The sequence below is a fragment of the Eutrema salsugineum genome, unplaced genomic scaffold (genome assembly GCF_000478725.1).
Source record: "Eutrema salsugineum unplaced genomic scaffold, Eutsalg1_0 scaffold_7, whole genome shotgun sequence".
NCBI lineage: Eukaryota > Viridiplantae > Streptophyta > Magnoliopsida > Brassicales > Brassicaceae > Eutrema > Eutrema salsugineum.
In genome coordinates, this window is record NW_006256486.1 from 12,197,503 (window position 1) to 12,219,902 (window position 22,400).

At 38.6% G+C, this 22,400-nt stretch overlaps 5 protein-coding genes and 1 pseudogene across 6 annotated transcripts; 3 read left to right on the forward strand and 3 right to left on the reverse strand.

Annotated features, from left to right (window-relative positions):
• Nucleotides 1-249: 249 nt before the first annotated feature.
• Nucleotides 250-1,709, forward strand: LOC18010965 (gamma-glutamylcyclotransferase 2-3). The gene is made up of 8 exons (XM_006393649.2): nucleotides 250-447; nucleotides 519-595; nucleotides 674-727; nucleotides 815-871; nucleotides 946-986; nucleotides 1,059-1,130; nucleotides 1,209-1,288; nucleotides 1,372-1,709. The coding sequence occupies exons 1-8, from the start codon at nucleotides 339-341 to the stop codon at nucleotides 1,455-1,457; spliced, it is 576 nt and encodes a 191-aa protein (XP_006393711.1). The 5' UTR covers nucleotides 250-338; the 3' UTR covers nucleotides 1,458-1,709.
• Nucleotides 1,710-1,716: 7 nt separating this feature from the next.
• LOC18010958 (HIRA-interacting protein 3) lies at nucleotides 1,717-4,371 on the reverse strand. The gene is made up of 9 exons (XM_006393650.2): nucleotides 4,174-4,371; nucleotides 3,778-3,883; nucleotides 3,415-3,671; nucleotides 3,205-3,310; nucleotides 2,797-3,126; nucleotides 2,625-2,704; nucleotides 2,408-2,532; nucleotides 2,016-2,270; nucleotides 1,717-1,937 (listed from the first exon to the last, which is right to left on the reverse strand). The coding sequence occupies exons 1-9, from the start codon at nucleotides 4,335-4,337 to the stop codon at nucleotides 1,909-1,911; spliced, it is 1,452 nt and encodes a 483-aa protein (XP_006393712.2). The 5' UTR covers nucleotides 4,338-4,371; the 3' UTR covers nucleotides 1,717-1,908.
• Nucleotides 4,372-4,654: 283 nt separating this feature from the next.
• On the forward strand, nucleotides 4,655-6,275 carry LOC18010954. Of its 2 annotated transcripts, none has more exons than XM_024150398.1 (6): nucleotides 4,655-4,993; nucleotides 5,077-5,194; nucleotides 5,367-5,578; nucleotides 5,661-5,688; nucleotides 5,795-5,903; nucleotides 5,990-6,275. In XM_024150398.1, the coding sequence occupies exons 1-6, from the start codon at nucleotides 4,727-4,729 to the stop codon at nucleotides 6,069-6,071; spliced, it is 816 nt and encodes a 271-aa protein (XP_024006166.1). In that variant the 5' UTR covers nucleotides 4,655-4,726; the 3' UTR covers nucleotides 6,072-6,275. The 2 variants fall into 2 exon arrangements, with proteins under 2 accessions (XP_024006166.1, XP_024006167.1); XM_024150399.1 differs by having other exon boundaries at nucleotides 5,370-5,578.
• Nucleotides 6,276-6,581: 306 nt separating this feature from the next.
• LOC18010655 lies at nucleotides 6,582-7,532 on the reverse strand (annotated as a pseudogene).
• Nucleotides 7,533-13,486: 5,954 nt separating this feature from the next.
• Nucleotides 13,487-16,842, forward strand: LOC112083114. Its single transcript, XM_024150845.1, has 5 exons — nucleotides 13,487-14,452; nucleotides 14,565-15,332; nucleotides 15,519-15,757; nucleotides 15,925-16,009; nucleotides 16,216-16,842. The coding sequence occupies exons 1-5, from the start codon at nucleotides 13,487-13,489 to the stop codon at nucleotides 16,840-16,842; spliced, it is 2,685 nt and encodes an 894-aa protein (XP_024006613.1).
• Nucleotides 16,843-19,274: 2,432 nt separating this feature from the next.
• On the reverse strand, nucleotides 19,275-21,449 carry LOC112083115. Its single transcript, XM_024150846.1, has 3 exons — nucleotides 20,736-21,449; nucleotides 19,449-20,258; nucleotides 19,275-19,358 (listed from the first exon to the last, which is right to left on the reverse strand). The coding sequence occupies exons 1-3, from the start codon at nucleotides 21,447-21,449 to the stop codon at nucleotides 19,275-19,277; spliced, it is 1,608 nt and encodes a 535-aa protein (XP_024006614.1).
• Nucleotides 21,450-22,400: the final 951 nt, after the last annotated feature.

Sequence of the window (22,400 nt, forward strand, 5' to 3'; positions counted from 1 at the left end):
TTCTTTACCCAATTCTCGGTTTACCAATTTCAATTCCCTGATTTTTGATTTCAAATTAAATAATTTTTTTTTTTTATCCGGGTATTCGGATCGGATATAAAACGGATGGGTTTAACCCAGGTATTTTCGTGATTTTTGAGATATATAAAAATAAGGATATAATTAACCAGGTTTCTGTTAATAAATTTAATTCGAAAATAAAATTGTTTATAGGGAGATGGCTTTTTAGCCAACTTTTTCTCCACACACGTGGCTTTTCAGCCTCGCACTCTGTAATTGGTTGGGGCACTTCGTCTTCTCCAATCGGATCTCACTTTCTCTCTCTCTCACCGGTAAAAATGGCGATGTGGGTTTTCGGGTACGGATCTCTAATTTGGAAAACGGGTTTTCCTTTCGACGATCGTCTACCTGGTTATATCAAAAACTATCGCCGTGTATTTCACCAAGGTCTCTCTCTATCTTTCTCTCTCTCTCTCCCTACTCTACAGACGATCTTTTTTGATAATTTAGAATGTTAGGTAGTACTGATCATAGAGGAACTCCAGAATTTCCGGGAAGAACAGTGACATTGGAGCCTGCACATGGAGAAATCTGTGTAAGCCTTTATCTAAACATTTCAAAATCAAAATTCTCTTATTTTCTTAATGTTGCTTACAAAATGAAACACACACAGTGGGGAGTTGCTTACAAGATAACCAAGGAAGAAGACAAAAGAGATGCTTTAACAGTAAGCTGATTATGATTTCTCTTTTTTTTTTAACAATCATTACAAATTCCATCAAAATTGTGTAATCTTTGTGGATTCTTTGTTCAGCATTTGGAAGTGAGGGAGAAGCAATATGATCAGAAAGAGTATCTTGATTTCTTCACAGTGAGTCCATTTCTGCTATGTGCTTCGTCTAACTTCAAAGGTTATTTTCGATGACAGTGCTTTACTTGTTTCAGGACATTAATGATTCAGAACCAGCTGTATCAGGAGTAATGGTGTAAGTAAGATTCGCATAGATTACATATAACGAGTAACAATGTCGATAAGTTTCTTCTTTGTTTGCACACAGATACATAGCTTCTCCTGACAAGAAGAGTAACAACAATTACTTAGGACCAGCTCCTCTTGAAGACATTGCCAAGTATGTATTTTTGTTTTTAGGTTCTTGCTATTAGCATTGGATTTGATGATCTTTCGTTTTTTCTTGGGTTTTGCGCAGACAGATAGTTAAAGCGGAAGGACCTTCAGGACCAAACCGAGACTATCTGTTCCACCTTGAAGACGCTCTCGTTCAACTCGGTAAGGATACTTTTTCCGATCTACGTAGAAATCTTTACGATTTCGGATTTCTAAAGTTACCTGTGTTCTTGCTGTTCAATCAGGATTTAAAGATAAACATGTCACAGAACTTGCTACGCAAGTTAGGCTCGTTCTCTCAGAGACCCAAGACGCCACCAACGATGTCTAGATTCGCAGTTTCTTTATCCGAAAAGAACAAACCTAATTGATAAGAAATGCTGCTTTCGCATCCCAATTCAATGTGTTATATCACTATCAAATCAACTCTTATTCTTTTTTTTTCTTTTTTTTTTTTCATATTTGTCACATCGTGGGATGAGTAATAATAAAAGGTATTCAGTGATTCAGAATACGATTCTTCTAGATGTAGTTGAATCTGTGTATCCCAATAATCACTGTAATTAAAAGCTACTTGGCAATATTATTAGCTGGTTGATATGCTTAAATATTCATTCTTCCTAATCTTTAGTTGTCTTTTCTAACCAACTTGGGTTTCAAAAGTCATAAAAAAAGGAACAAAATGTCACTACTCTCGTACAGCTAATACAGAACTAAGCTAGAATCGATGATGGAATTCTTACGTTAGGACACTGTGACAAGCATAGAGGAAACATGCAAAATCATTCGCTTTCCTCTCCACCATCATCCTCTGCAAACAAAAGCCAACGATCATCAGTTTGTAAACTTGATGGGTCATTTAGAGGAGGGATATAGATTAGATTCTCACCGTTGTTTGATTCTTCTTCGCTTTGGCTTCCTTCCTCAACTTCTTCATTACCTTCCTCCTCTACTTCTTCTTCGTTATCCTCTCCATTCTCAGACTCTTCTGGTTCGTCACTCTCGCTCTCGCTTGTTATTATCGGCTTTGGAGGAGGTGCAAAACTTGTGTAGGATCTTCTTCTTGAACTCGATACAATGTTGCTTGTATCAATACCCTCAAGCTCTTTTGATATATCCTTCCTTTTCTTCACTTCTTTGATATCTGTCAGAATAAAGGCATCTAGTTTGTTCATAATATGTTCACACTTTAATGTTATTATGATCTTCGAGAGTTTAAATCGGAACTGAGATATAAGTTTTGCTCCAATATCAAACAAATCATTCTCAGAGTAGCACTACCTTTCTCTGAGGGATTTGAAGAGAGCCCTTCTTTGGCAAGTATCTGCTCAAGTTCTTCTATTAAAGTTGCCTCGCGTTTCTCTTCAGGAGCTTGCTTGACTTTCCTGTAAATGACAGGAGGAACACTGCCAAGAAACCAATAACAGCAATAATGAAGAACCTGGAATATGAACCAACATAAAGCTTTTTTCAAAGATCTAACAAGTTTGATTAAAACCTCATCCCACAAGACTTGATAACTGATTTGAGATGCTCAACACGCTTTCCATACACAGGGGTTGCAGTCTCCTTTGCCAGCTGTTGAATAATATAAAAGCAGAAACCATATAGGTTAATCGTACATGGTTTTAATGGGATTCAAGTTAAGTATCACAACCAAGATGTTATACCTTTAAAGGTTTTTCAGCCCTCATTACACTATCTCCTGCATCACTGTCGTTCTCTGAATCTATTTCTGAATGTCTTGCTTTCTTTTTTCCAGATACCGGTTTGTCATTTTCACATTTCCGTTTTCCCATCACCTCTGATTTTGATAGTTTTTTTTTCTGCATCGAAGTCTTCTCCACAGCCACTTCCTCGTCGTCCACACTGTCCTCAGCATCCGAGTCAGAATTTTCTTCACTGTCTGCCTTCTGAGATTGTGTGCTCTTGACCTTTTTCTTCAGATTTTTCCCATTAGGCTTAGTCGATGGTTTTGGAGCATCAGGAATTTGTAGTACCTATTTAGCGCATAAAACTATCAAAAGATTGCAACTTAGTCATACTCAAGCGATACATATTCAATTCAATGTACTCACTTCATCCAATTCTTTGTTAATGAACTTCTTGAAGGGGTTAAGAAAATCCTTCTCTAAATCAAGATCTTCCTCCAAAAGTCGACGAAGTGAACCCATTGTGATTTTCCTGAAATAAAAGGCAAGCGATTACAAAACAGAAAACGTTCACATTACTAAATCATGAAAGAGGAAACTTTAAATTGAATTCCTAAACTGCAATCATTAGCTCACTCTGAATTAGCCTTAATATAAGAAGCTCTTTTTCGAAGTGCTCTCCTTATATCACTCATCAGGGCTTCTCTATTCCCCTTATCTTTCGTATCTCCAGCTACAGTTTTCTCATCACCACCAGTTTCTTCCCTTACATCGTTCATTTCCTCGTGCTCTTCAGATGCATTTGCTACTTCTTTGGCTGGAGTCTCACCGTCTTTATTCTCAGTTTCTTGAGAATTTTCTGAAGCGCCATCATTACCAGCCTCTTCTAAGCACTGTCATCAAGAAGGAAACATTTGTGCTCTCACAAGTCAAAATAGTTTACATAACAGAGAATGATATGTAATGATTTTCTCGTCTCATGCTAAAACAAACTGGTACCTGAACCAAATGCTCCTTGACAAAGCTTTTATGAACATCCAAAGCGTATTTCTCCAATCTCATATCTTCCTCCAGTAACCTCCTCACACTCTCGAAAGTGAATGAGCTGCAAAATCAAAACTGCAAATGACTTCTACTATTCAACTATCTTTAGCCTGCTTTTCAAGTATATAGACATGAATCGCAATTCAAAACCCAATTGACGAGAAGAGAGTAAAGCTTTTTCCACAACTTCTTACGAACACAATACCGAGAAATCAAAGTGAAACCCTAATTTTCAACCCAGAGATTTCCATTGCCAATGCCGCGAACATATTGAAACGTACACTCATTCGCACACATACAATTACTAAACAGGGTTTCTAAGAAGATATTGAGAGAAGAAGGTTTTCTAACTCTGCTTTGTTTGTGAGGTATGATACGCGGGATCGCATAGCTGCCAGAATCTGGAGCTCCATATCTGTTGCCTCGGGGTCCTTCGAGTTAATTTTACCGGAATTATGATTCATTTCCTCCGTCTCCGTCGTCTCCATGGCCGTAACCGTCGAGTCGCCGGACATTTCTCGCTGCGAAGTGTAGGAATCAGAAATCTTCTCGTTGATGTAAAAAAAAAAGCTTATAAAACCCTGCGAGTAAAAAAACGGCAAGAGTTTATAGAATAAACGTAATAGACAAGAGTCGTATCGTATTCTTCGCGGTAAGAAAAGAAACGGCAGGAAGTTTATAAAGTGGTAGAAAACTGAAATACGTAATAGATAAGGGTGGTATTTTGCAAATAGCAACCAAACAAAAAAGAAATATTTTATGTGTTTGCTTGTCGTTTCTAAACACGCAAACGACAAGTAGTTTCCCTTAGAGATTCAAAAATCAGAATTTTATCATTATTCAGATTCCGAGAACGAGAAGGAGAAGGAAAGGAGAAGCAGACGACGAAGGGAATCATCAAAACATGACGGGTCACAACGCGATCGAAGTAACGAAGACGGTGCTTGAAGTAGCGGACGTGGCGTGGACCGCCGTGGAAACCTACCACCACCACCACCATCACAGCGACGAGAGTCACGAGTCAACCGATTCGATCACCGATCCACGAGATCGAGAATTAGAAGCTCTTCGAAGAGAGAATCGCCGTCTCAGAACTTTGCTTGAAGCGAATCTTAAGCTCTTTGAAACTCTCGCTGAATCTGCTGCGTTATCGCACGATTGCCCTAGCGACGTAAGCATAAACGAATTTGATTTCTACTTTTTTCGATTTTTTTTTTTGGGGAATTTCTAAATTCGTTGAAATTTCGAAACCAGCTCTATGCAAGGATCATATCGATGGTTACTTCGAGAGATTTCTTGGCTCGATTAGAAAGTCTAAGGCAAGCCTTATCTAATGGAACTCATAATCAATTTCCCTTCAAAGAGCCCTCAGGTATATTCTAATTTCTGCTGATCTTAAGGTTGCTTTGAGATTGAGACTTTAAGTTTTTATCTGTTCTTTGATTACTGATTTTGAAATATTTGTATATACTAGTTGAATCATCCTTCTCATTGGGAATTATTAACACTGAGTAAACTCCAACTTTCTTGGTTTATTTGTGTAGAAGATGATGTGCAGACTGTTGAAGTTCTTATAGAGATTGACCATCAAGAGCCAAGTTGGTGGGTTTTGGTCACAGATGATATGATCCCTAGCAATGTCGAAGAGAAAAGCGCAATCGATAACGACCATTACATTGTTGTGAATGAGGAACATGTGGTGGATGCTGTTGCACACTTTTTAGCAAAATGCATCATGTCAAATCCCAAAGCTAAGGTATACTTGTCTCCTAGTTCTTTCATTGAGCATGTGTTTCTGAGCCTAGTATTCACTTTGTCTACTCACTTTCAAATTGCAGATTCTCAAACCTGAAGAGCTTCAAAAGGGTAAATTTTTACCCAATTCAGTTGATATCTCGTAGAATGTGATATGTAATTTCTTATTCGTAATCTTATGTATGTTGCTTCTCGGGTTTGCTTCGTTTTTTTATAGTTTTGGTCCAAGAAGTTAGTGCTCTGAGCAAGGTAGGGAAGATAGTGGATATATGGCATGCTGGGAAAATGTTCTATACATTCTCCTCCTGGGGACTCGCTTTTGGAGGGTATGTTTGATTTTCTAGTAAGGATCTTGAGATGTTGAAACATGAATATTTCAATTGATATTTGGTGGTTTTTCGTTCTTCTTCAGGTTGTACCAAGCTCGTGGTGCGCTGAAGATAGCTGCTAAGGGTGTTCATGCGACCAGCAAAGTTGTTCTTAGGGCTCTGTGAGGTCTAATTCGATGAAAGCAGAGATGATTCTCCACTATCATAAGGTTTGTGTATGTGTGAGGGAATGACCTTTTTTTTTTAAGTACTAATATTGCTTTGTGTAAATAGTGTAAAAAGCGTTTGATCGAAATTGTATTTTAATTGATTTCAATTCTACATTTGTTATTTAATTGCTTGTGTAAATTAGTGCAAAAAGCGTTTGAACAAAGTTTCTTCTCTAGCACAAAAAAAAAATGATTTTAGGTATCAGACAGATGAAGCATAATAATTTAAACCGACCAAAAACAGACTTCCAAATAACAAAGAAATATATAGCCATGTTAAATTAAACGGATTTAGACTTTTAGATTACGATTAATGAGTCTCATAATACCCTCTACGGAGGAGACGCGGTCATTCGATAACAGACCCATTCTGATCTTGTACTCCGATAACAGAATACCACGATGGCTGATACAGATAAAAGTCTCGCAATCCATTGCACATCATTGACATCGATCCCACTGTTCCTCATTTATTTGCTCTCAAGTCGTAACCATAAATCACTCGGTAATCTGTAAAATTAGTCATTGTCCTTATTACTAAACACTTGTCGTCGTCTGCCTCCATGTTCCAGGACAACGTAATACTTTTGTTTACCGCCTCGTTCCTGATCTGTCCTGTGAAGATCCATTTAGGATTGGTGTGGATATTTTCAAGGGTAAAAACGTAAACCATCTCCATGGTTGTCGATATCAATGTCAGACGGTTATTGCCGACACTGAGCAAGAGTTTTGTGCCTGGTTCCGGGTGGGGTTTGCTCGGAATGATATGCCGTGCTTGTTCGATTCTGGGATTGAAAGCTATGATACTTCCGTCGTTTCTCAACCAGTGAAGTGTGCCATCCAAGTAAACAGGTTTCATTTCCATCATAAGATCGCTTGAAGGGCACATGATTGTGGTTCTTGACAATCTCCAAGAATCGACGGTGTAGATCTCGAATAGATACACATTTTTGTTTCAATTTGAAGTGTGATGTGTAATTATGCGTACGATTTTGAATTCCTGAGTGGTTTGATCGATTTGATCAACTGTGAACCCAATGCATTTTGGTCTTCTCCACTCAGAGTGATTCAGAAATCGAAATCTTTTCGTGAGGGGGTTGGTGACACAGAAACATCCATCAATCAAGAGTAGGAGAAGGCCAGAACAGTAACCAATGATATGGCACGGCCTCTCTAAGACATCGTTGTTTAGGAGTAGCCTAGAATCACCCAAAGGGTGGAAGCATACCAACGTGGAGCCACCTCTGGAGATGTGAAGCAGACTGGACTTGAACCGGGAAAGATATTCAGATTTGAATTTTGGATCGTCGGATATATGAGTTTTCATAAATTTACAGGTGCATTGCATCATCACCAAAGATTTGGGATTTAATCTGAAGAGAATCTCGTTGAGGACAGACAAAGATAAGATATTCATGGTCGGAGATATTAGGATTTTATTTTCTTAGTCTTTTTGTTGTGATTATTTGTTACTTGAGTTGTGTGGTTATTGTATCGTATCTTATTATATAAGATTTAACAAGGTTCACTTGTAATACAATGAATGAAAAATAACTCAATGTGATTGTGACACGTTTCAATGTCTTATTCGATAATAGTACATGTCAAATTATAATTAACAAAGTAAATAAGTTAATACACTATATTAATTAAGGAAATTTCATGCAAAAAGAGAAGAAAGTGATTAAATGTGGATATCATTGAACATTTAAAAGTTAACTAAAACCAGGGGCGGAGCTGATGGTAAATTTTATTGGGGTCATAACAAACAAATTTGATATATATTACCATAATTTAAAATAAATAAGTTTATATATTGCATTACTTAATTGTTGAAGATTAACCAAAATAATTAAAACTAATGGCAGAGTTAACAATAATTTTTACTAGATCATAATAAACAAATTTGATATATATTACCATAATTTAAAAGTTTGAACACAAATTTATTGGAGTCAAACATTAGTTTTAACAAAACATGTCAGTCTATTAAACAGATAGAAAGTTTATATATATATATATATATAATACATATAAACTAAAAAGATCAACTGGTGAGCTTTTGATCTATTAGTATGTCTAAAATTTTTGCAAACATTGGCTATCTTTGTGTTAAAGACTTTTTTTGTTTTTGTTATTTTTTAAGGTGAAGTTTATCAAATAAATATATAAATTAGGCAATCATGCTTGTTTTTTGCACAACATTTTAAAAAAAATAAATTCTTCTATTGAAAAGCATGAGAAAACAAAAGATACAGAGCCAAACTCATAGTTTTGTATTAGTAGCCCAAAAATCCATAGTTACACACATTAAATAGAAATGGATTTAAACCATAGTAATCCTAGTTGAATTTTAACTAGATAGGCCCAGCTAAAATCAAACTAAAACCAAACCAAACTTAAAATTGAACCAGAACTAAAACCAGTTGAAGAGAGAATATCCAACCAACCAACTTCCCAATTTATTGATCGTGGATGCAAGCTGTAGAGAGGAACCTTATATCGATATGAACGACATAGAGAAGCCAAGAGCCGAGACTAAGAAGATGAACTATGGAACCAGAGCTGTGGAGAAGATTTGAAGCAGAGACTGGTCGGTTCTGTCTCAGGCTTGAAGCCATGTTTTTTTTATTAGGCTTTCAACTGTGGAGATGATGCTACCGCTGGATTTAAATTTGTTGTGGTGAAGACTGTGATTTCTTGCAATATATGTTTGGGAAATTAGCGCAAACTGTCTAATAACTTAAAACTTTTAACTATGTCCAACTATAGTTCATTTTGTCATTTTTTTTGGTCAATATCCTCTTCTAGTTAAAAAAAAAAAGGGGAAAAAACACACATAGAGTATAATATATGGTGAGTAAAAAAGACAAAAAAAGAACAATATTGAACAACAACCCACTTGGCTTAACTAATAAACTTGTATTCAAATAACCAAAATTAGTCACATGATACGAATTTGTCTACTTCACTCTTCTTCTTTTGTTGATTTTCTATACGTTCAGGAATTTGGAAGAAGAAAGAACCACCATCTTCAGTTCGTTTCTTCTTCAGTTAAGAATCTTTTTCCAAGTTGTGTTTCCTTTTTCTTTCAACAGGTTCTAAGCATATGATGAGATTTCATCAATCATTTAATGGTATGATTGGAGAGGAGATGCGTTCATCATCATGATCCATCGTCATGACGTCCACCTTCTCATCCAATTCCATCGCAGAGGGCAACAAAGACTGTTTAAACTGATAAAATTCATGACCGAGTGATTTGAAATACGGATCGTCGGATATGTTCGATATGATAGATCTCTCCGTGCATTGCATTATCGTCAGAGATTCGGGATCCAATTTGAAGACAATCTCATCGAGGATATGAAAAGGTAAGCTATCCATGATATCGATGTATAAGGGAACAAAAAAAAGGAAAAATTTAAGATTTTTTGGCTTAATTCGTTGATTTGATTCTTTTTCTGTAGATTATGTTATTATGCATATCATGTATATATACATTATAGACGTAACTTAATCATTCCAATAAGGAACTTGGTTTGCACGTAAAAAAGGAAAAATTATAAATTAAAACAACTGCGTTTTGAGAACGTATTGTTTTGTTTTCACTATCTAGCTGTTGGGGGTACCAAAAATCATATTACGGAATACTGAACATCTGTTGACTTCAGGATTGGTAAGGGCCGGCTTTGGGACAGATCGATAATTGTGGATAATTTAAGGGAAAATTAGGAAAACTTAAGATATATTTAGATAATTTTATTAATTTTGAAAAGATTAAATTCCTAATGGGTAATTTGAGTATCAGTCTCATACCCAATCTGTTACCTCACTCATTTGTCTTTTAACATTTAAGCGGATAAACATTTGAACATGTATATGGGTATGGGTATGGTACCAAAAATCAGGACGGGATGGCAAACATGTCCAAAATTAAATAGACATACCTAAATGAAAATATCAAATTTTAGATAACTTCATTAATTTTGAAAAGGTAGATTCCTCATGGGTAATTTGAGTATCAGTCTCATACCCAACATGTTACCTCACTCGTTTGACTTCTAATATTTAGGCGGATAAACATTTGAATATGTATGTGAGTATGGGACAAAAAATCAGGATTGGATGGCAAACATGTCCCAAAATGGACAGACCTAAATAAAAATATCAAACTTTAGTCTGGAGCTATCCTCATAAGGTATGCATCTTAAATCTCTGTTCTCTCGATCTGGATAGAAAGAAATGATAGAAGACATGGAGAGAAACCTTCAATAATCTACAAGCTGTCTAAGTTGATAGACAAAAATATCTGAAACCAACTCTGCTCAATTTAAAGTGCTGGAGACATGAGATATAAAGATGGTCTGAGAACTTGGTTCTCAACAAGATAAACATAAGCATAGGCTTCAGTTTGAGATAAAAATGTTACAATCAAAGTTGTAAAAACGTTTATTTATTATTTTGAATATAATTTAATATTAGATTCAAAAAAAAAAACTAGAGCTATCGTGAAAAAAAAAAGAATAAGGGGAAAAGAAACTCAGATTGTATGAAGTATAGTGTTCACAATATTAATTTGAACTACGCTTGATTAAGTTAACCAACTAATAAAGTAAACTGCACTTTCAATCAATGTTAACACATAACCCACAGGAACTGGTTTGATTGTTGATAAAGTATTGTAGTTGTCATTCGAGGCAATAGAGAATGATATTGTACATGTCGCAAAGATTCGGTTAACAAATCTGCATGTTGATTCTATTTTCACATGGAGCGTGTTGAAAAAAACTTATCTTGAGCAAATCACAATATGATATGATATAGTTAATTTTAGTATGATTTGTGCACTCATAAAAGACATTGTTGGAATTTTTTTATAGTGCATACCTATGGTCACACAACAAATTTGCTGGGGAGAATCACTTGAATGTGAAGATCACATAATTGTTGATGCAACTAGAAGTTACATGCTACCATATATTTTGTTTCAGTATTACTTCTACTTAACCTCCCTAAGGTAGACACAAAAACCTAAGACAAATCTTGGAGAGTTAGGACATAAATTCCAAGATATTGCATCATCAAAACTATGATGCCATGTTGTGTGATGGTCATATAGAAGTATTTCAATCAAATCCGTGTAAATTTTAAGATCATGTAATATATTTTATAATCTATGATAAGAATGAATATTAGGGTCCATTGGAATAGTAAAGTACTTGCAAGCCTGTAGACTTTTTACCTCCAAAAAATTGAAATTATTTTTTTGACAAATAGAATATCCTATGAACTACAAACTAAAATATCATATATCAATTTCTTGATTTCGGAGTTTTGGACCCAAGTGTGAATATTTTTAAAGCCATACTATATATGTGATTTTACATGATAGTTTTTGATTTTTTAACTTAATATAAAACATTTTGAATTTTTACAATTTTAGATTCAAAATTTCATCCAAAATCTTTTTTTTTTAATTTCATCTACAATTTCCAAAAGAAAATGATACAAAACATTTTAGCACAAAAACATCCTAATGTAAAATATTACATTGACCAACAAACAACATCGACAACATTTACGTAAAATATAAACGCATAAACAAAAAGCAAAACAAAAAAAAAATATACACAAATTATATTCAGAATATATAAAAATAAAACAAAAATACATAAATAAAGCATGAGTGACAATGATGAGTTAAATTCCTAGCATCACGGGTTTCAGAAAAGCTGACACATAAGAGTAACAACACCATTATATGACCCTTAATTCGTTTCTATTCTCACACTTTCCGCCAAATTCTAATAGGGTATATTATAGGTATCTCATATACGTACATCATATATAATCCTGTGACATTTTCTTTTCCATTTTTCTTATAAGATTATACGACTAAGTAGTATTTTAAGATTTTTTGTTACTACTCTTGAATATTGTAAATTAATAGTAGACTAGATGATAGTCCAGGTTAGAAGTCCTAACCATTTATGACAAAAAAAAAGAAGTCCTAACCATTTTCTTTTCATAAAACTTTCATTCATAAGGATGAAATATATATCATAGAAATACACTGACGAACAACACATAACGAAAGAATCCATAGGAATTCCAAAAACTTATTACATATGGAAAATATTGGGCATTGATAAAATCAAAGAAAATAACCAAAATTCAATTTCGTGACGACAAGTGAATGAATACAGTTTTCTTTAACTACAGATCCGATTTAAAGAATGTTAGCCAAGATCAAAGAGTGGAAATGAAGATTTGGCTAAGCCTTGAAGAGCTGCACGGTCAAATGTAGGGTCTCAAAGAGCTAGTCGAGCAAACCAGTTAAATGAACCAAAATCCGAAATTGAATCTGGCATGGTTTGTTGTTCTACTAGCAGAAGAAGGTGTAACTATCTGATTGGCTACACGAGCTACATGCACTTGTAAGGCATTAGCTGTTAAAGGATATAGATGAATCTTTCTTCTTCTTCTTTTGATTCATTCAGTTGTAACGAAAAGAGAAGAGAGATAAAATCTATTGAGAGAATATGACATTGTGTCTTGATCAAGTATGAATTAAGCTGAGAAAACTAGTGATTCCAGAGTACATCTTCCGTGAGAAATAAGCTCTAGTTAAAGATTCGAACTCTTTAAATATTTTTGTCTCTTTTCTATTATATTATTTCGATTTTATTTTAATTGAGTTTATTCTATTCGAGATTGCGAGAGTATTCAAAGCGAGTGACTAGATTTAACAATTTTTTTTGTCAATATTTCTTTACCTATTTAAGGTCTCTATTTTTTAAAAAAAAACTGTAAACAATATAGAAATCCAATTTTTCAATTACATGAAAATAAAAATAAAAAAGTGGGCAAGGCCAAACATATCTTTGCGCCGGGCCTCTTTAATTATATTTTTGGCTATAGCAAATCGGCACTTCCTATACATGATGAGAGTAATACGTCTAATCCTAAGCTATGGATTTATGGAAATGCATAAATGTATCCATATATAAAGTAGAATAATTATACAGAATGACCATTCCGCCATCAGTATTTGCAGAAATGATCAAGGGTAAAAAATGACACTGTTCAATTTTTTTTAATACCCTTTAGCCTCTATACATCTATGCGAACACCTATGAACTAGAGAAAATATTTGTCAGATATTCTCTAAAATATCGATAAGGTATTGCATTAATGGAAACACTGTTCAAATTCAATATTTTGTCGGGGTAAAATTCCAATCGGCGTTTTATTTTTCGGTCAACCGATACGGCGTTTTGGTTGCAAATTGTATTTGTCCTAGCCTATTTTTTTAGTTCCGGGGTCTGTACAAAAACGCGAGAGCAGGGCACTGATTGAGTAAAGAAGATGGAGCTATCATTACCGGACAGAATTTTCGCCGCCGGCGAAAAACCTGTCGGTGAAAGGGTTAATTGCTACCACAAATCAAAGGCGATTAACAACATACTTAGCGCATTGGACGAAGAGGAGAAGGATTATCTGCGAAAATCTCCGTTTGGCAAACTAATCGCGACTGCGGAAAAACCCTCCCTTTCCGGGAGTTTCGGCCACTTCATCATCACGAGGTTGCTCAAGGTTAATAAAAAGTACGAAATATGGATTCTTTTTGCCGGGCGCCCGATTAGAGTGTCTCTCCGAGAATTTGCGATTGTCACCGGACTTCCGTGCGGCAAGTACCCAAAAAAGCAGAAGAAGAAGAAGAAGAGAAACCCCATTCGGGAGAAGCCATACTGGCCGGACTTATTTGGAAATCTGAAGACATGCAGCATCGAATCGGTCGTGAAAATGTTGAAGAAGAAAACAGTTGTTGACCGCGAGACGCGACTGAAGTATGCCTGTCTTGCTTTAACCGGCGCAGTTTTGTGCCCCACCAATCATAGATCCAAAATTGTTGCCGAACACGTGGAATTGATTAGAAGCATCGAAGAGTTTTTCGCACACCCGTGGGGCAGAGTGGGTTTTGAGATGTTGATGTCTAGCATCAAATATAAAGATGAAGTTGCACTGGCACAAAGCACGGTAGCGGTTAAAGGTTTCTTTCACGCGATACAGTTAGTGTTGGTGGAGGCATGTCCATCGTTAACCGAAGTAGTTCAATTGAATGAGTCTTCCTCGGAATCAGAATCTGAAGGAGACGAAGAGAAGGGAGAGTCCGATGACGTTGCCCCAGCCAACATGCCGGAGAACCCCTCAAATGAGCAATCGATTGCTGGTGATGCCGAGAAAAACGCTGGAAAGCCTTCGACACACACAGAGTCGGCGAATGTCGGACTAAGCCCAAGTCACGCAAGGGAGATCGACAAAGGATGCAAGGTAATATCTTGCCCGTTAACTTTAACATTTACAATGTAACAAACTTTTTATCATTTAACAACTGTATGATCGGGCTAACATTCGCGATAACGATGCAACTTTTTGTACACAGGTCTCGGTTTTTAGCATTATCCCCGACGATTCAGATTCTGCAATGGAGGATGCAGACTTTAGCTGGTCCGACGAGGAAGACGATCCAAGGGTTGATAATATGGTAAACCTCATCGGGGAGAACTTTGAATTCCGCAAAAACATGTTTCAGGGTGGTTTGTCTCAGGCTGAGTTGGCGAAGATGCGCCTTGAGAGGAAGGAAATCAGGGAGCGGAAGGAGAGGGAGAAAGAGAAGGCCCAGGAAAATGCAACCAATCTTGGTGCCGCTGGTCCGTCGTCGACTGCTCCTGCCAACATAGCTGAACTTTTGTCTGCCACGGTAAAGGCAGAGCTAGCTCCAGTTGAGCTAAAGGTGGCAGCCGCTGTCGACAAGATATCGACCATTGAAACCAATTTGTCCACTCTTGGCACTGTGATGAAGACAGCTATGGAACGGATGATTACATCAATGCAAGAACAAGTAATATCCAACATTATTGGTTTTCTAGGCAAGTCTGTTTCGGAATTCGACAGACACGACACTGAAAGAGATAGATCTACGGCTCGTGGAAACGCGGAGAGGCAAGGCGATGCAGCACGAACAAGGGCAAGGACTACAAATCACCAGACACGGCAACATGTCCAAGCGGATGTAGTTATAAATGACGCAATTGCGTTTGCTAACAATATTGATACCGAACAACAGACGGATATGCAGCAGGAGGGCGAAGGAGTTGGAGGTCTGAGTTCAGAAGCTGGCGAAAGCAACGAGAGCCCGGAAGAGAGACAAGTACGTTATAAGATTAGGATCACAGTTACTCTTTTTGATTTTTGTATACAATCGTAAATAACCGCATTATAGGAGCTGTAGCTGCCTACGATCTATATTAACTAAGATAACTACAGGTGTACCTGATAACATACAGGTGTAACAACGATGTGAGTTGTGACTTGTTAATATGATTGATTTTGCCAGGGTGGGGCTGCTGAAGGTAATGGGGATGGGGATGACCTCGTTGACGAAATTGGTGATGAAGGAGATGGTCCGAGGCGAGGCAAGAGGGCTAGGGTGCAGACATCGTTCAATGACTTCCACGTGGATCCGAAGTGGGTTTCATGCACAATGGGGAGCAATCCCTTTTTATGCCACATTGAAGAACGACCAACTTATTTTACAAAGTTTGCACGCTTACACGAGGTTTTGCAGAACTATCGGTAAGGTCTCCCCATCTTGGTGACTATAATGTTAGATTGGTAGGTTCAACTAACATATGCCAATAGATATGTTAGAGTTGCTAATTAAATTGTTAACCAGAACTTTTCTGTTTTGCACTGTAATGTTACAACGAGTTTTGTGTGTGAAAGTTTGTCTCCGTATGTAGGGTATTCAATCTTGGCAGTGGCACATCTGTTAACAACAAGGACGTTCTAGACATAGCTGGTAGGACAAAGCCCATGATGGCTAAGGTAATGCCTTCTTTTCACCGTCGTTCGACTTTATCCACGATATTATAACGTCTAACAAAAGTAATATCAGATAACTAGGGGGTTAGATGTATAGTCACATAACTATGTTCATAAGTTTTCAGTTAATTGTCTAGATGTTTGGATATGTAAAATAACATTGTAGAGACAATAATTTATGTAGAACTAATCGTTTTTGTTGTATCTAGATGATGGACGCGCTTCTCCTATACGCCCGCGCTGTCTATGTCCGACATTTTTCGGGGTCTCATTTGAACAAGACGGCGTTTCTTGAAACCAAATTCACGACTGCACTGATGAAGACCTGGAGTAAGTTTTCACGTTTGGCTGTCAAAGACCGTCATAGGTTCAAATTTGGGGATGGTGTCATGGATCACCTTGAGGTGGACAGCGTAGAGATCCCTACGCCGGAGCGTTTGTATTTGCCGTTCAACTTTGACAGGGAGCACTGGGTTGGCATAGTTGTTGACACAACTGCTGGGAGTATGCACGTGCTGGATTGCAACCTCTCATTGAGGACTGATAGCGCTATAAAAAAGGAGCTGGCCCCCATATCAATGATGTTACCGTACGTACTAAAGCAAAGTCCATCCAAACAACATATTAGCGAGTCTAAACCTTATGTTATCGTTCGGCCTAAAGGGATCCCACAGAACGGCATCATGTGCGATTCTGGTGTCACAACTGCCCTGCTTATAATGTTACACTCGGTTGGAGGAATTGACCGATGCAAGATGCTCACTCCCGAGGAGATGGCCAAAGAGAGTCAGGTTTTAGCTGTTAAGTTTTTCGAGGAGTTTGATGCTCCAGCGTAAGCCAAGGGTTGCATGTATTAACAGTTTGCTAAAAGTCTGTTTTTTATGTTTACTTGTTTATTTTCTTCTTTTCGTTTAAAGACTTTGTTGAATTTATCCCATGCTTATTCATTGGCCATGCAAAACATTTTTTAATTTACGTATGTTAACATATAAGAGTTTTAAGTGAAATATTCATGGAAGGAGTGTAAATTGAGGAGTTAAATAAGGTCCCACAACGTTGTGGACCCCCTGTAAGTAGATGTGAAAATATCTACCAAAATCCTGCGAGCTGCAATATGGACCACTCGCTGCTTTCCGCGCGAATAAAGCATTTAATGCAGAGATGTGTGATAGATCTCATTGACCTCTGCGCCATATCGCTATATGTCCGTATGTATAGGTTATACTGCTCAGTTGCTCCGCTATATAATGTATTAGCAGCTTGAGTCCATACCACGCCATTGTTAGACCTGCAAACAGAAAGTAGGAGAGAAAAAATTTAGGTCGTGCCAACAAAACTACAGAAGTCAAGTTCCGTGCGAGGAAACAAGGTAGGACCACTGTATCTAGCTTTGTTTGTGCGTTTATGTCGTTGTCTCTTTTGGTTATGTTCTTGACAGTGAACATGTAGTTTTAAATGCAGATCTCTTAAGTTTTCATCCCTCGGACCAAAATAAATGCTTTGTTGCTTTGATTTTAGAGTAATTTCATGGTCGGATTATATATGGATATAGTACTAAAGCTTCGTCATGCTTCTATTTCAGGAAAAGGAAAATGGGTTATATGGTGAAATATTCTAAAGGAGTGTGGAACCGATCTCCGAATGGAGAGTGGGATTTCAAGACCGACACCAACGACGGAGGGTACGGACTAATGGTGATTGAACGGGAAACCTTCGAGTCACTAGACGGAATGATGAGAGCTCGGTTCAGTCTCCATCCACACACGATGATGGCAATGACTTATCAACTCCCAACAAGCTCGTCTGGGCCACAAGGACGCAAGGCAGCCCCTTTCGACATCATCAACAACGGCGATGTCGACCTCTTCATGGCTTTGCGCATCGAGGTGGAGACTCTCGCCATTTGTGTGACCATAGGAGAAGAGAATGTACAGCGTTACCTTTCAATGCAAAGGTCTACTGATCAAGTTACCGGTCCGCCTCTTGGCATTATCCGTACAAATCAGGCGTTATTGGGTAACCTTTCTGGTAACATCGATAAACGTTTTATTAGCGTTGAAATAAAAAGGTTAACTGACGATACTTTTTGGTGGACTTGTTGATGTTAACAACTTTTGTGAAGAGCTCATCAAGGGAACGACCGTGCAAATTGCTGAAAGTGTCTTCCACGAGATCTTCACGGAGGACGAACAGCGTGTCATCCTGGATGCCCATAACGCACTCACTCAACTGGAGGCTTCTCGTCGACCGGCGGGAAAAGATGATGGCGGATCAACGAAGTCCTCCTCTGCCGAGTTCGACCTTCTCCTCCCTGAAACGGGGTTATCGAACTCTAACCAAGGGATAATACTCGTGGACCCCATCCCCACCGGTGCTGATAAAGGGGAAAAAAAAATGGGCACGGAAGCTGACGACGGCCCTTTCCTCGGTTTGACTACGACTTGCGCCGGTGAAGGCAGGAACCAGCCGGCTCCGCCGGTGATGGTGGATGAGGAGGAACTATCCGATGATGAGGGCGACTACATCTCGTTATAGTTCGATATATGTCTTGTTAGGTGTAACGTTTGGTGATATTGTGTAACTTTAGTTGTGGACATGTGAACAACTTTGTTAGCTTATGCTTACATCTGTTATAACTTTGTTAGCTCGTGCTTACATCGCTATATGTCTCCGAATGGTGAGTGGTTTTTGGCTCTTAAGTTTTTCAGAAGACATTTGTTTTTATGTTTACTGTTTGATTTTCTTCTTTTCCTTTCAAGACTTTGTTGATTTTGTCCCATGCTTATTCGTTGGCCATGCAAACCATTTTCTAATTTACGTATGTTAACATTTGTCGATGATTTGAAATGTAGGTATATAGCAAACTTAAATGATAAGATAACATGTTTTTTAAACCGGAAATAAGAATGTTAGACCAATAGACTAAACCAACATCAGACAATTTATACGTTAGAGCAGGTAATGCCAATGTTAACTTGGAATTTCTGTGCCTAAGTTTGGTTGATTTTAGGGCGATGGAATGTCAACAACTAGATAAAAAAGTGGACAGGCATAGTAAACAACAATACTTTATAGCTGGGGCAACAGAATAGATCATCTTACAAACATATTTTACAGAAACTTAGAGAGGAGTTTGCTTGGGTTCATTAATACACGAAACATATTAAAAACAGAAAGTAATTGAAACCAACATAGTGTCGGTTTATGCAGCTCAACAAAAAGGAACCAACTGCATGAAATCTGTTGCCCCCATTCAACATCCCCATAGCTATATCGGCATCTTACAAGAGGCGCGGTTATGGCCGAAGCTACCACATCGACCACAGATGTTTGAACGCCTCGGTAATCCACCCTGTAACAAAGTAATACGAATGTTAGTTAACTAACTCTGACAGCTACACAGGTAAACTGAACGATAAGAGAGTCGATAATAAAAAGTTACCCCAAATTCTCCATGAGAGCGGATGCGCGTTTTGCGAGGCCTCCTAGGCGGGCGGCGGGTGTTAGGTGGCTTCAGGTTAAGAGATGAGAAGTCGTCGCCTACGGGAAGAGTTGGCGCAGACATTGTTACGGGGTAGATGCTGCACTCGTAGGCCTTGTTCCAAAAAGCTGTGGTGTATTCAATTCCAACCAATGAGTCAACCCTTGTCTCTGATCTCAAAGCTGCGACTATAGCATGGCAGCAAGGGATCAGCAACATCTGGAATTCATGACAGCTACATGCCTGCGTCTCCAGGTTAACCAGGAAAGGAACACCCTCTTTGTTCCGGACCTCGAATTCATCTTGATTTATCCGACGGAACGAAAACCCTGTTGACAGTTCAAAGTTAGTAGCTAGGATCTCCTCTACCTTTGGGGTTAGCGTGTTACTTATCTCCGAAGCGAGGGTACGACGAGTGTTAAACCAACCCATCAGAGTTGCCCTAATGTACTCGATCAATGGCACAATTGGGTAATCCCGTGCAGCTGCGAGCACATTGTTGAGGGATTCAGCTACATTGCTGGTCATGATGTTGTACCGGAGACTGTTGAAGTGAGCCCTCGTCCAATGTTCGAATCCAATAGCTGTCAAATAGTCCGCACAACCTGAGTCCACAGCTCGAATTTGGTCAAATAGTTCATAGAATTGGGAAGGTAGGTAAGCTCTCGCAGCTTGAGACACCAAATAGCTGAGATGCTTCTTCTTGAAGATCGACTGGACGTTACGCTGGAGATGCACAACACAAGCACAGTGCTGTGCCATTGGATACACCTAATCACATTGATACAACATTTTTAGCCTCAAGCCACTTATCACTAGTATTTAGGACGCTAACACTATGGGTACACATTTAAAAGGTTTATCAACGAGAAGCAATTATCTCATTATCAATAAACCCGTGCATCACAAGCAGTCACTTATATGTTTCGATAAGGAAAATATATATTAACGGGATAACATATTTGTTATCAATGGTATGAGACACTATCAAAATGAGAACACATATTAACCGGAAGCAAACAACTTACCACCAAAATATTTACCCATATACACGAACTATTAACGCGGTACTATAGGTGTTAACGCACCATTAATATGAAACAAACAACTCATTATTAAAAGACCCATGCATGTTAAACAGGCAGTTAGATGTTTATCCAACTACAGAAACTATTATCGCGATACTATAATTGTTAACTCACCAAACAATAATATGCATATATAAAACTGCAGATTAAAGTGTAATACCTTTCGGAGGCCGGCAAAGATCGAGTTATGCCGGTCAGACACAAAAACGAGATCATGGCTGTCCGGCACCACTTCCTGCAACTTCCGGAAAAACCAACTCCATGCCTTTTCGTTCTCTCCATCCACTATCCCAAAAGCCACTGGGTAAAGCTGGTAGTTTCCGTCTTGACAACTCGCGGTGAGCAGGCAGCCTGTGTACTTTCCTTTAAGGTGGGCGCCGTCGATTATGAGGACTTTGCGCATATAGGGATAACCATTGAGGCATGCCCCCAATGTGAAGAACAGATATTTGAACCTTTGGCCCACTCCCTCATCGTAATCCGTTTCTAGGGAAACAACTGTACCGGGGTTTGACATAACCAAGCGTTGTAGGTAGATGGGTAGCACCTTGTAAGAATTGCCAGCAGTTCCCAACCCTGTGTCCCTTGCTAAATCTCTAGACCTCCACGCCTTCCAGTATGATATTGGGACGTCATGATCATCACGCATAAGCTCCCGTAGTTCATTAGGTCGGGGTCCGACACCACTGGCGTATTTTTTTTTGAACAAATCTCCAATCACACTTGTCTTAGCTTGCACATGAAAGCGGCCACGCTCGTCAATGGTACAGTTGTGGTCAAGCCGGGCACGTCTGATCTGAAACCACTCTATCCCTTCCATCCTTACAGCGTACACCCTCCATGGGCAGTTTTTCCCGACACATTCCAAGTCCATCCTGCTTGGTGTCGATTTTCAGGTAAAGTATTGGAACTTTTTGGCCATGGCGTATAATGACATATGGAGCTTGAACGCGTCTTGGTCTCTGAAGACCATCCCCACGTAGAGGACGCCTGGTTTGTTAACACCATCCCCTATAATGTATAATACGTATGTTAACTAGGCTCGTTGACTGTTGGAGATCTAACACATAAGTTAGCGAGTATATGAGTAAAGCGATACCGATATAGTCACACTTTTCGTCAGACATATCATCGTCTTCCGAGTCATGTTGTTTAGGGGTGACACCACTAGGACCTCCATTGCAATGCATAGACAAACCCAAGAACGGATCCTCGTTGATATCTTGGCCGATTTTAGTTTTGCCTTTATCAGTCAGGCTATTGGCTGGCCTCTTCCCCTCACTTGTTGAGCCCAACGAAATCGCCGAGTTAGGAAGCCCTGGTTTGGTAAAATATTCGACAAGCGTTAGTCATGTATTTGACGATGCACATGAATAACATACCCGCTAATGATATGCGTAGATCTCTACCTTCACATGTTAGAGGTCGTATGGAGAGGTGTTGAACCCTCGATGTAACACCGGACGGCTGTATAACGGTGTCAGGGTCGCCGTCTACATTTCCGATTGTTGTGATGTTCAAGCTTGTATCTGGGAGCATCAAACACAGATCCCCCGAGGAGTTGCTAGACGAGCTGTGTCCCCCACCCACGGGCACCCCGTAAGAGGACTCCATGCGGGTCATAGCCTCATGTATCTCCTCCAGGAAACGCCTCTCCTCGGCCGTGAAAATTTCTTTTGCGGCATCATCTGCTACACGGAATATAGGACCCTCGACAACCCCTTCCCAAAAATTCCCAAAAATTTTTAACATCGCAAGTCCACCGCAAGTCATATCAGTTATCTTTTCCTGTTTGACGTTAACAAAATGATACCGGTACACGCAG